General features: G+C 45.0%; 1 protein-coding gene across 6 annotated transcripts in view; it reads left to right on the top strand.

Moving 5' to 3' along the window:
• Positions 1 to 12,244, top strand: part of P4HA3 (prolyl 4-hydroxylase subunit alpha 3) — a 43,624-nt gene that overhangs the window by 14,497 nt on the left and 16,883 nt on the right. For all 6 annotated transcript variants that reach the window (XM_027580836.2, XM_035723056.1, XM_035723052.1 and 3 more), the window contains 3 exons: positions 5,192 to 5,243; positions 7,196 to 7,359; positions 7,601 to 7,777. In XM_027580836.2, the coding sequence (XP_027436637.2) occupies positions 5,192 to 5,243; positions 7,196 to 7,359; positions 7,601 to 7,777 (393 nt within the window). The remainder of the gene's footprint in view (positions 1 to 5,191; positions 5,244 to 7,195; positions 7,360 to 7,600; positions 7,778 to 12,244) is intronic.

Genomic DNA, 12,244 nt, shown 5'->3' on the forward strand with positions numbered 1-12,244 from the left:
TCTCCCCTTTGTGTCCTCTGACTCTACCCCTCTCCTTAGCTTATTGAAGCTTCATGTTGCCTCCTCGTCTTTGGACTTTTGTGTTTGTGTGGATTCCCCGTACATATGCCTACGAAATTTGATTTTCTCCTGTTAATCTGTCTCGTGTCAATTTAATTTTATGTCCATCTAGAAGGACTATAGGGCAGAGGAATCTCCTCCTCCCTGACATTATCCTCTCCCATCTGCAACTGGGTCCAACTGTAACTATGACTAGTGTCTGGCTATCAAGTTGGTGTCACTGGGCCGTAGTACAGCTAAGTGCCTCCTCCAGGGGTTGCTTTTTCTTGGCACTTGACCTATGAGCTGTTGTAGATCCACTCGTGGAAGCTCATTTCCCTAAATAGGGGATCTGCCATCCTTTTGTATAGCTAATCCATTTCCCACCAGAATTGTATCGTCTTCAAGAATAGGCTGGAAATATAGCTTACCGAGCCAGTTCCTTAGAGTTTCCAAAGCTAATAAACCATTTCTGCTCCCTACATTCCTTTCTCTTTCCCCCTTTTCCTGCGAAAAGGGAGGAGGACGTGGGTGGTCCAAACCCACATGTTGCTGCCAAAACAGATTTATTCTCAAAGTAGCAAATGGGCCTGTTTCCCTCATGGTAAGTGGGTCTTTGTTGTAAAACTTTCCAGGGTGCTCTTCCTAATGCGCCTGCTCAATTGCTCCATATTAAAGCTGAAATAGAATCACTGTGGCACAACAAAGGGCGAGATGAAATTGAATTTTAATAGAGGAAGAAAATGAAGGATTGACATGGAGACTAGGAGAAGATAAACTAAAGGAGCTTACCCTGAGAGAGATTTTTAAATGTGGCACCTGAGTATGGGTTTTGGCTTTTTTCCCCTGTGATGACTTAGGTTTCTCCTCTGCTCACTGGTAGACTCTCCCTTTCCACAATTGTGCTTTGTCTGGTAAATTTTATTCATCTCACAAGGCATAGCTCAAATGTCACCTACTTTGTGAAGCCTTCCTGTATTCTCCTCAGACTTCTCAGACTCCTTCTTTGTGCTCTTACAGCACATTTTTTTTACATGACAGTACTAGAACACATCAGGCATTGTCTCATAGACAGTTGTGGTCCCCTTTTTAACCCTTGTAAATTCGGGATAGATGTCCCCCCCATGGACCTTTTATTATCATATACAATATATGATATATATCATTATTTATGCCATGAAAATATTAAAATATGTAATACATAATAGCATGTAATATATAATACTGTATATTATATAATAGTTTTTTATGATATATTTTAGTAAAAAATTATTTCAGTCATTGTTAACAAAAGACAGTTGTGCAGTGATTAAACCACAGGCTCTGAAGTCAGACTGACCTGGGTTCAAATTCTGTGACAATTTGGGCATTACTTAACCTCCATGGACCTCAATTTTATTATCTTTATTTTTTTTTAAAGATTTTATTTATTTATTTGAGAGAGAGAGAATGAGAGATAGAGAGCATGAGAGGGAAGAGGGTCAGAGGGAGAAGCAGACTCCCTGCTGAGCAGGGAGCCCGATGTGGGACTCGATCCCAGGACTCCAGGATCAATGACCTGAGCCGAAGGCAGTCGCTTAACCAACTGAGCCACCCAGGCACCCCTCAATTTTATTATCTTTAAAAGGGGAATAATAATGATGTTGTTAGGAAGTGGGGGGAGGAAGGGAGATAATTCTCGAATCTTCTGAGTTCTTGGCTGAGACCTCCCTGTAAATAAAAAACAGATTAACAAGAGGAAAAATAAACTGAAGTTTATTACACGCATACCTCCTGTATACATGGGAAATGGGGCCAGGCAATGAGGAACTCTTTGAAGTGTCCTAAGCCGCCACCTTAAATACCATTTCCAGCTAAAGACAATAGAAAGAAAGGTGTTCGGGGAGGCCAATTTTGGGGGGGTGATCAGGAAATGCAAACAAGGTTGTTATGCAGATTTAAGTGAGCTTTCTCCATCGATAAGATTCTCCTGTGATTCAAGGGGCACCTGGGTGGTGTAGTGAGGCTGACTCTTGGTTTCAGCTCAGGTAGTGATCTCAGGGTCATGAGATCGAGCCCTGTGTTGGGCTCCATGCTGGGCGTGGAGTCTGCTTGAGACCCTCTCTCCACCTCCCTCTGCCCCTCCCCCTCCCACATGCGTGCGCACACTCTCTCTCTCTAAAATAAATAAATATACCTTAAAAAAAAAAAGATTCTCTTGTGATTCAGAGTCATCCTTCTTTTCCAGGTACATGGAGGGAGACACTCCTACAAATGGAGGGTTCCCTTATAAATGTAAATTTCTATCACAAAAGGGTAACTTCTCTGGTTTTCAAAGCTTCTCCCATGTCTGCCATTTCTCAAAATAATTAGCTCGAAATCCTTGTGCCAAAGAGGCATATTTTGGGGTGGCCTATTCTGCTCCCCTTCAATGATCACCTCAAAGGGTTGTCGAGAGGATTAAATGAGCTAATACATGTAAAGCCCTTAACACCATTCATGACATGTGCACTCAACAAATGTAAGCTATTATTATATTATACACTACAGGCGTAGGTGCGCCTTTTTCGTGTAACATTATTTAGTGTACATATTTCCAAAGAAATTTAACTGGGACAGCAAAAGTAACTTTGTTCTTTTTTTTTTTTTTAAAGATTTTATTCATTTATTTGAGAGAGAGAGAGAGAGCAGGTGGAGGGACAGAGGGAGAGGGAGAGGGAGAAGCAGACTCCCCACTGAGTAGGGAGCCCAATGTGGGGTTCGATCCCAGGACCCTGGGATCATGACCTGAGCCGAGGGCAGATGCTTAACCAACCGAGTCACCCCGGCGCCCCAAAAGTAACTTTGTTCTTGATAAAATATAATTTTATCTCATGAAAGAGCCCTTGAGTTTTAAAAATATGTAAAGTTGTATTTTAGTTCTCTTCATCTCAGAAGAGTTTGAAAAGCTATAACCTTGAGTTCATAATCTGACATTTTAAGATATCAATACAGTACTTAACTATCCCTCTGTTAAGTGTGGAACAGAATAACTAATGGTATTAAATAAGTGCAAACAATCTATGTCCAGGTCATCTGTGATGTAGCTTCTAGGTGGAATGAAATGCGGCTATTAAAAATGTTCTTTCTCTTGCATATCCACCTTCATAGCAGCACTATTCACAGCAGCCAAGAGGTGAAAGCAACCCCAGTGTCCACTGAGGGATGAATGGATAAACAGAATGTGGTCTATACATACAAGGGACTAATAATCAGCCTTAAAAAGGAAGGAAGTTCTAGGGGCGCCTGGGTGGCTCAGTCAGTTAAGCATCTGTCTTTGGCTCAGGTCATGGTCTTGGGGTTCTGGGATTGAGCCCCGTGTTGGGCTCTTCTCCTTCTCCCTCTCCCTCTATGCACTCTCTCTCTCAAATAAATAAATAAATAAATAAATAAATAAATAAATAAATAAAATCTTAAAAAGAAAAGGCAATTCTGATACATGCTACAACATAGATGAACCTTGAGGACATTATGCTAAATAAAATAAGCCAGTCATAAAAAGACAAATACTGTATGATTGCACTTATATGAAGTACCTAGAGGAATCAAATTTATAGAGACAGAAAGTAGAATGATGGTTGCTAGGGGCTGAAGGAAGGGGGCAATTGAGAGTTGTTTGTTGGGTACAGAGTTTCAGATTTGCAAGATGGAAAAATTCTTGGGATTGGCTGCACAACAATGTGAATATAGTTAACATTACTGAACTGTACACTTAGAAATGGTTAAGATGGTAAAATTTTTTTAAAAGGTTGAGAGAATCTTTTTTTTTTAAAGATTTTATTTATTTGAGAGAGAGAATGAGATAGAGCACGAGAGGGGGGAGGGTCAGAGGGAGAAGCAGACTCCCCACTGAGCAGGGAGCCCGATGCGGGACTCGATCCCGGGACTCCAGGATCATGACCTGAGCCGAAGGCAGTCGCTTAAACAACTGAGCCACCCAGGCGCCCTAAGATGGTAAATTTATGTTATGGTTTTTTTTTTTTTTTTTTAAAGATCTATGTGTACATTTGAGAGAGAGAGGAAGAGAGCACAGAGGGGCAGAGAGAGATGGAGAGAATCTCAAGCAAATTCCATGCTGAGTGTGGAGCCCCATGCAGGGCTCAATCTCTCAACCATGAGATCACGACCTGAGCAGAACCATGAGTTGGACACCTAACCGATTGTGCCACCCAGGCACCCCTATGTTGTGTGTTTTTTACCACAGTTAAAATATGCCCTCTCTGAAGACTATGAAGTGATAAAAAAAAAGTCCACCTGCAACAATGTAGAGTGAAACAATCAGGATATGGAAATGTATAACAAATACGCCTGTTAACTGTGTACACTCTCAGTCATCTGAAGTGCTTGGAGCCCCTGAGTTTCAGCAGAGCATTTCTTTTTCCTGTTTCTCGTGTTTCGTAGTGTGCTTCTTGTTGCTTTTATCTTAAACATGAATTTTTAACATGCAAAAATGACATGGCCAGAAGGAAATACAATTCTATCAGTTCATCATTCCTGGGCGCCCAGGTTAGGATGGCAGCCCACCTACACTGGGTTCTGTTCCTCAGTTTGTCTGGAAAGCCCCTGTGTACTTCTGAGCTTGTGTAGCTCAAGGTCAAATGGTGGTGGCAGGGAGAGGTCATTACTATGCAGTGGGAATGTTTCAGGTCTAGTTCGTCCTTTGCCTTCCTCCCACTACCTTTGTCGACTCTAGGAAGGACTGAGCCTGGAGAACAAATTATATTTTTACTAGGGTTTTTATAGTTCCCTGTTAAGCTTAATAATGAAGTATACCAAAATAACAACACCCTGCAGTTATGTGGTTTTGCATGCTTTAAGATTTGAGGGCACTTTAAGAAAGTTTATTTTCATTTATTTTTCTACCTTCCCTGGTAAGGGTGGGAATGAGTCATTTGTAAATGAGGACACTGAGGAGACCTGAGTTGCATTAGGGCTGCAAATCCTGAATTAGGACCGAGAACTTCTACATTTCTAGTCTGCTGCTCATTTCAGTGAGTCTTATTGTCTCCTGGTGGTAAGAGTGTTTTATAGTTTTTTGTTTTTTGTTTTTTGTTTTAATCCATTTAATGATTTGGTCAAAGGAAATATCCTCAGTGTAGTTAACTCCTTTCCTTTCTTTCTTTTTGTTTTATAGGCTGGCAATGTTTCGTGCGCCCTCAGCCTCTCCCGAGAGTTTCTCCTCTACAGTATGTAATGATGGAAGATGAATGAGCCACAGCGCTGATTTACTGGGAAATCCCTTCTGCTCCCGGCCCTTAATCCCTGCAAGGACGAGACAGCCATGTGTTTTTATTTCTCTAATTTTATAATCCAAGCCACATTTCTAATTTTGGATCGAATCTTACTTAGCTGTTGATCAGTGCATCAGGGGGAAGCTTTTTGGTCTGTGGGAAAATGCTAAGAAGGCATCAACATGTCCCTTTGCTCTTCCACTCCCAGCCGGGAACAAGGCCAGGACCAGGGGAGGAGGGTGTGTGTGTGGCAAACGAGATCAATGAGAGCTGTGCATGCAAGGAGAGTGATTCTGTGGGATGACTGATTTCGGCTGTTTCCACAGAGATAGCAGCTCTTCCCTTTAAACCAGAGCTCACGTGGCTGTCAAGCACCCTGCTCAGTTAGTGCGGGGGTTCAGCTTCGACACTCCCCCCAGGGCACGTCACCACGGTTAAATGGGAGGGAGATTTCCGAGCCTAGCTCTCTGCTTGGATATTTTTAGTGAAAATTTTGGTGGAAGCTGACTTCCCAGGTTTTCCTTTAATAAGATACCGAGATACCAAAGTAAGTAAATAATCACTATGATATTTTAATATTTATAAAGTATTTCACAGAGGACTTCACAGTTGTATTGCTTTTTACTGAATCCATTTAGTAACATTATTCCAGTCTGATAATTGGGCAAACAGTAGGATGTAGAAGTAGCCATATGGTCTGGAAACATGTGGGCAATTACTACAGGCAAAATGATAACCCAACCCTTCTCTCTTTCTTCGTGTTTGCTCTGTTAAAATCTCTGCCTGTCCCGGAGAACCCAAACCACGCAGGGTTGTAGGTGGAGTGGACACAGCAAATTGGGATTGCCGGTTCCATTTCTGGCTCTGCAGTATTTTCACTGGGGTTTTGGGCTCATTGCTTCTATTCTCCCAAACTTCATTTTGCCTCTTGTTACAAAAAGGATGGTAACTTCTGTCCGTCCGCTCTTTTGCCACGGTGGTGGTTGTGGTGGTGGTGGCGGCTAGAGATACACTGAGCTCCTCAGAGAAAGATGCTTTGGGAGCATTAGAACAATCCAGCATGTCCTTCTGAGAGGCACTGAAGCTCAGGACAGAGGCTAGCAGGCCATGGGGAGCTGCTAACCGAGGGGCATCTTACAGCCACAGTGGGTGCCTACAGGTGGGCACGGATAAGACACAAGACCTCTGTGGGAACCCGGGCTAGACCAAAGTCTAGAACCCCTCCGTCTCATACCACACTGCTCTGTATGTAGGCCAGTTAGGGATTTTGAAGGATCTCGTAGATTGGGGAATGGATTAGCTTTCACTGCTCCAGGGAAGAATAGGTTGGGTCTCTCTGCTATAGGCTTTGGCTCTCTGGACTTCTCTTTCATAGCATTTACGGGTTTCATTGTGAGTAGTTATTTAATGTAGCTTTTCTCCATTAGGCTCTAAACTCTGGGAGGTTAGCCTCTAGCACAGTATCCAGTGCATGGTAGATATTCCCTGAAGATTTACTGAATGGGTAAATGAAGGCAGGCAGGCAGGCAGGCACGAAGAAAGGAAGGAACGAAGGAAGGAAGGAAGGAAGGAAGGAAGGAGTGAAGCTTCTTCCCGATACATGAAACTTACCATCACGGTACCCTAGAGCTGCCATCCTTATCATCCCTTGGTCTAACAGTGTTCAGCACCACTTTCCTTCCCAAAGTCCTTTGCACCCTCAGATCTACTGGGCCTAACTCAGTCTTTTTTAATACCAGGTACCCTTCTGGGAGTGAGGGCCTTACCATCCTCCTGTGTATGGACATGGCAGCTTTTCATGGTGTCCAGTGGCTGGTCGTGTGTGGGCAGGAAGCTATACAAAAACTTGAGAAAACTGAGACCATTGTTTGTTAATCTGTATTATTCCCTGCTCTGATTTCTTCCAGGCCCAGATAATAAGAGGATGGCCAGGAATGTGTTGAAATATGAAAAGCTTTTGGCAGAGAGCCCCAACCAGGTGGTAGCTGAGGCTGTCATCCAGAGGCCCAATGTACCCCACCTGCAGACCAGAGACATCTACGAGGGGTTATGTCAGACCCTGGGATCCCAGGTAGGATTCCTCAGGGAAAGAGAAAGGGCGAACAGGCTTAGCTAGAGAAAGAGAAGGTTGTGTTGGAACGATGTGAGGGGAAAAGGCTGATGCGTTAGAAACATAAAGCTCATTTGGACAGCATCAGAGTGACCACATTCTTAATCGCCCACATGCCAGTTTTTTTATGCCGTGGTTCCCTACATTGGCTTCTGTTCCTAGACCCTTCATCTCTCATGCTGATTCTAGGCTTTTCTTCCAGCCTACTCACTACCAGATCCCTAGCCTCTACTGTTCGTATGAGACAAATTCGAGCCCCTACCTGCTGCTCCAGCCTGTCCGGAAGGAGGTCATCCACCTGGAGCCCTATGTTGTTCTCTTCCATGACTTTGTCAGTGACGTGGAGGCTCAGAAAATTAGAGGGCTTGCAGAACCGTGGGTGAGTGTCCCCAAAGCCTGCCAAAACTTCTCTTTGTGTCATCACATGCCTGGGGTTCAGGAATGTGAGAACAGGCAGCCTGAACAACTATACACTTTATCAGTCCAGGAATTAAAAATGCTAACCATTCCGTAAAACGAATCAATGGTAAAAAAAAAAAAAATCATAGTAATCATTGCTTTTGGAGGGAGGGGATTGGCTGGGGAAGGGGACAAGGGCATTTTCTGGGGTGTTGAAAATATGCTCTCAATATCTTGTTTTAGGGACGTGGAGTACACAGCTGTGTGCATTTGTGAAAATTCAGCAAATCGTACACTTGAGATCTGTGCATATTATTATATGTAAATTTAACCTAAAAAAATCAAAAGGACCCCCTCCTCCCCAATGTCAGTCATTCCACATAATGGGTAGAATTTTTTTTTTTTTTTTAAGAGTAAAATGATGGACAAGGAGTGATATTCTAGTGCAGATTTACAGGATTACCGAGTGGAAAGATTATCTAGTTTAACTAGATTATTTTGTTAAAGAGGAAACAGAGGCCCAGAGAGGGGAAGGGACCTGATGAAGGTCAGGTGCGTAGCTGTAGCCAGACCTGGAACTCAGCGTTCTGTTGATGGCTGTTCTGTTCTTCTGCCTTCTTGTGGCCGCTAACGTAGGCTAGATTATGGTCAGTAACAAAACAGCCCCCGAGTCTCAAACACAACAACAACAAAGGTTTGTTTCTTACTTACACCACGTGCCTGTCTTGGCTGGCTACCCTTGGGGGGCAGAACTGTTTTCACTTGGAGACCCAGCCTGACAGAGCCGCCTACGTCTGGGACACCTCCAGCCTCACAGGAGACAGAAAAGACAGAGATGGCCAACTGCTAGCTGGCTCCTAAAGCTCCTGCTTCTGCCCCTGTTTCATTGGTTGAGGCCATCCATGGCCCCATGGGGCCACCAGCGCAGTCAACAGGGAGAGTGTGTCTAATGCTCCTGCAGGGAGGGCTCTCCCAGCCGTGGCGCCGACCTTGATGTCAAGCGGGAGAGGACATTTAATCCTCCCCCAGGAAGGGTGGCAAATATTGAGAAAAATAACACAGCCTACCTCATCGTTATAAGCTTGCTGCCTCTTTAAATGGCTGTCTCAGAATTCCTTATGTCATCGTGCGTGCCCTCGATGGTGCCCTGTTCATCCAGGTGGTCGTTGGGCCACTTGTCAATGGAACCAAGCCCGCTGTGCACCAGACGCTGTACCGGGGGTGGGACATTCGCAGATTTGGCATTGGCCCTTTCCCTTTAGGAGCTCACAGCGTAACGGGGGAGAACGGGTATGTATACTACACTGTGCAGGGCACCGTGCCACGGCGGCATCCAAAAGTGAGACTTCCTGTGAGGGAAAGGCAGATGGGTGACGAGAGGAGGGGAAAACAGAGGAGGTGTCCCTGTGGATGTGAAATTCATCAGAGTAACAAGGTGGCCAAGGGTATGGCAGGAAGACGAAACAGTACGTGCAAGGACCCCGCAGGCGGTGTGTTCAGAGAATGGGGTGGAGCTTGCTGGCGCAAGCGTGCAAGGGATGGGCTAGGAGGTGATCAGAGATGAGGCCAGACGGTGAGACGCCCTCAGGGAGTGCCGTAGATACCGTGCTGGGGAGCTTGGGTTTGATCCCAGAGGCCGGGGCGGGGGTGGGGAGCTCTTGGACAGTTTAAACAGGAGATTGGCATGATCAGACCTGTTGATTTTAAGGAAGATTCTGACTAGCAGACATGGATCGGAGGGATAAGAGTAGCAAAAGTCATCTCATCCGGGAGCCCCTCCGGTGAAGTCTGGAATCTGTGCAATTTTTGAGAGCATTAAGCTCCCCCCCGTCAGTTGGAACAAAGTATCTTCAATAGCTTCCGCATCTGTGAGCCAGCGGCAGTATCTGGCCAGCAGGTGCTTTTTCCTTAGAACGACTGGGCTGTCGCGGTAGCAGGACACGCAGCCCACCCAGCAGTCCGGCCCGGCCAGGTCGGCTATTTGGCAGGCAAAGACTTCGCCACTCTCCCTCTTCCCAGAGGCTGATGTGGAGGCGCCGATCCCTGTCTGGTCTTAGGCTCCGCCGGGAATAAGCCTCGGCTTATACGGTGGGGCAGCCGCATGGAAACTAAATTCAACCCAAGCCACTGAAGCCTCTCCTGAGGCTTGAATTTACTTCATCTGCGTCCCAACCCAAACACTGCTCTCTTGTCACTTGACCTTCCATCCACATCCTTACCCATTCATGAAGACTCTGTGGAAGCCTCATGCCTCCCTTTGCCCACTAGCCCTGTCACTCTCCACTTTCGTGGGTTCTTTCAGTAGGAACATTTTCTTCAGAGCACTTTTTGGGGCCACATACAAGAACCTCTCTCTCTTTTGAACTCAAAGCTTTTTGTCACCAGTTGTCTGTATTTGATTTTTTTTTTCATTTATTCTGCCATTTTTGTGTTGTCTAGTATCGCTAGTTGTTTCGGGGGTTAGCATCCTGTCTCCTCAACTAGACTATAATCTAGTAGGGATCATAGGTCGTCGTTGAAATGCCTAGCCCTGCATTATGCCCATTGCAGCCAGGCTACTTTTTAAAAGGTTGCATCTGACCACGTAAGCCCTTGCTTTAAACTCTTGAATGGGTCACTTGAATGTTATGAAGCTCCTTGGCCTGCTACTGCTGACCCCTCCACAGCATGTGCCCCTTGCACTTGACGCCCCAGCCACACTAAACAACTTGCATCTCAGCGAACGGGCCATGCTCCCCCTAACCTCTGCACACACACTCTTCTCTCTAAGTCACTCTCTCCTTGGCCTCTTTTCACCTGTATGATTCCAGTTGTCTTTTAGGTATCCTGGGAAGACTTCCTGTCCCTCATAAGGGACTAGATGATCCTTCTTAATATTCTCTTAGTGCCCTGTACTTGTCCATTATGGCCCCATTGCATGACTTACGTCTGCTCCATACGCTATATTTCCAATGCCTAGCGTGTTACTCAGCACAGAGAACAACCAATAAATATTTGTCCCCAAAAGTGAACGACTTGCTGGTGTACAATAAATAATTGTTAAAGGAATTAAGTGCAAGGTGGCTCCTTACTGGGGACAGGGATGGAATGGAGATTCCCTAGTATTTTTCTTTAAATCACTGATGTTACCCTAGAAGAACATAAGGCAGCAACTCCTCTAAGAATCTCTCCTCTCTCCTCTACAAGGAGCCCAAGGGAGGATGCTGGGTGAAGGACTAGACAGAGGCATTATCAGTCACCTACTGATGCCCTGCATCCTGATACCATAGAAGGATAGGCTAGAAGGAACTCCCAAGAAGGCGTTGTTCACATACTGCATTTTATAGCTGAGGAAACGGGTTCAAGGAAACAAAAAGACTTTTCCAAAGTTGTCTTCCTGGTTTAGCAGCAGGAATAATAATATTACAGAAGCCTCCAAGAAGGGAGAGGGTGTGTGTCTTGTGCAGTTCATTGCCCCATGCTCTGCTCTGACTGCGTGTGAAGTGCCAGGGCTGGATCATTAAGCACAGGACTCTGGTTCATTCATTCATTCATTCATTTGTTCCTTTCACCAATACTGAGCACCTACTCCCTTCCAGGCCTTCTCTGGACTCTAGGGACACTGACAAAAGACTTGCCCTTATGGAGTTGACATTCTGATGACAGATACAGAAGTAGACACATCCTTATGTAAATCTTTCTCTCTCTGTCCCTGGTACAGTGCTTTTGCGGTTAGAAGCCACTTTATTTAAAAAGAATTTAAAATTCATATCTAGACATTCAGAACAAAATAGAAACATTTAGTTAAATTAGTGACATTGAACCTGTTTGGGATTTTTTCCCCACATAATGAAGGCAGTTGCAGCAAAACAGATTTTGATTCTTTTTTTTTTTTTAAGATTTCATTTATTTATTTGACAGAGAGAGAGACAGCGAGAGAAGGAACACAAGCAGGGGAGTGGGAGAGGGAGAAGCAGGCTTCCCGCTGAGCCGGGAGCCCGATGTGGGCTCGATGCGGGGCTCGATCCCAGGACCCTGGGATCATGACCTGAGTCCAAGGCAGCCGCTTAACCGACTGAGCCACCCAGGTGCCCCCAGATTTTGATTCTTAATAAGGAATGGCTTTGTCGGAATTGTTCAGGGGAGTGGGCTACCTCTGAGGGTGGAGAGTTTCCTCGTTGGAGGTGTTCATTTAATATGACAAACACTAAGTGCTTACTGTAGGCCAGGCCCTGTGCCACTAGGATACAAAGATGAGTGAGAAACAGCACCTGTTCTGACAGAACTCACAGTCTCAGATGCAGAAGGGATTCAAATATCACTTTATTTCAGTTCAGCAAGCTTTTACTGGGTGCTTACTGTCTACCAGACATGCCGCTAAAGGTTATTTTCGACTCAGATTTTTTGGTCACTTATTATCTTTTGTTTTTGAGATCGATAGCTATCACTAAATTCACAGCATGTGCAA

This window comes from Zalophus californianus, chromosome 11, assembly GCF_009762305.2.
Source record: "Zalophus californianus isolate mZalCal1 chromosome 11, mZalCal1.pri.v2, whole genome shotgun sequence".
Taxonomy (NCBI): domain Eukaryota; kingdom Metazoa; phylum Chordata; class Mammalia; order Carnivora; family Otariidae; genus Zalophus; species Zalophus californianus.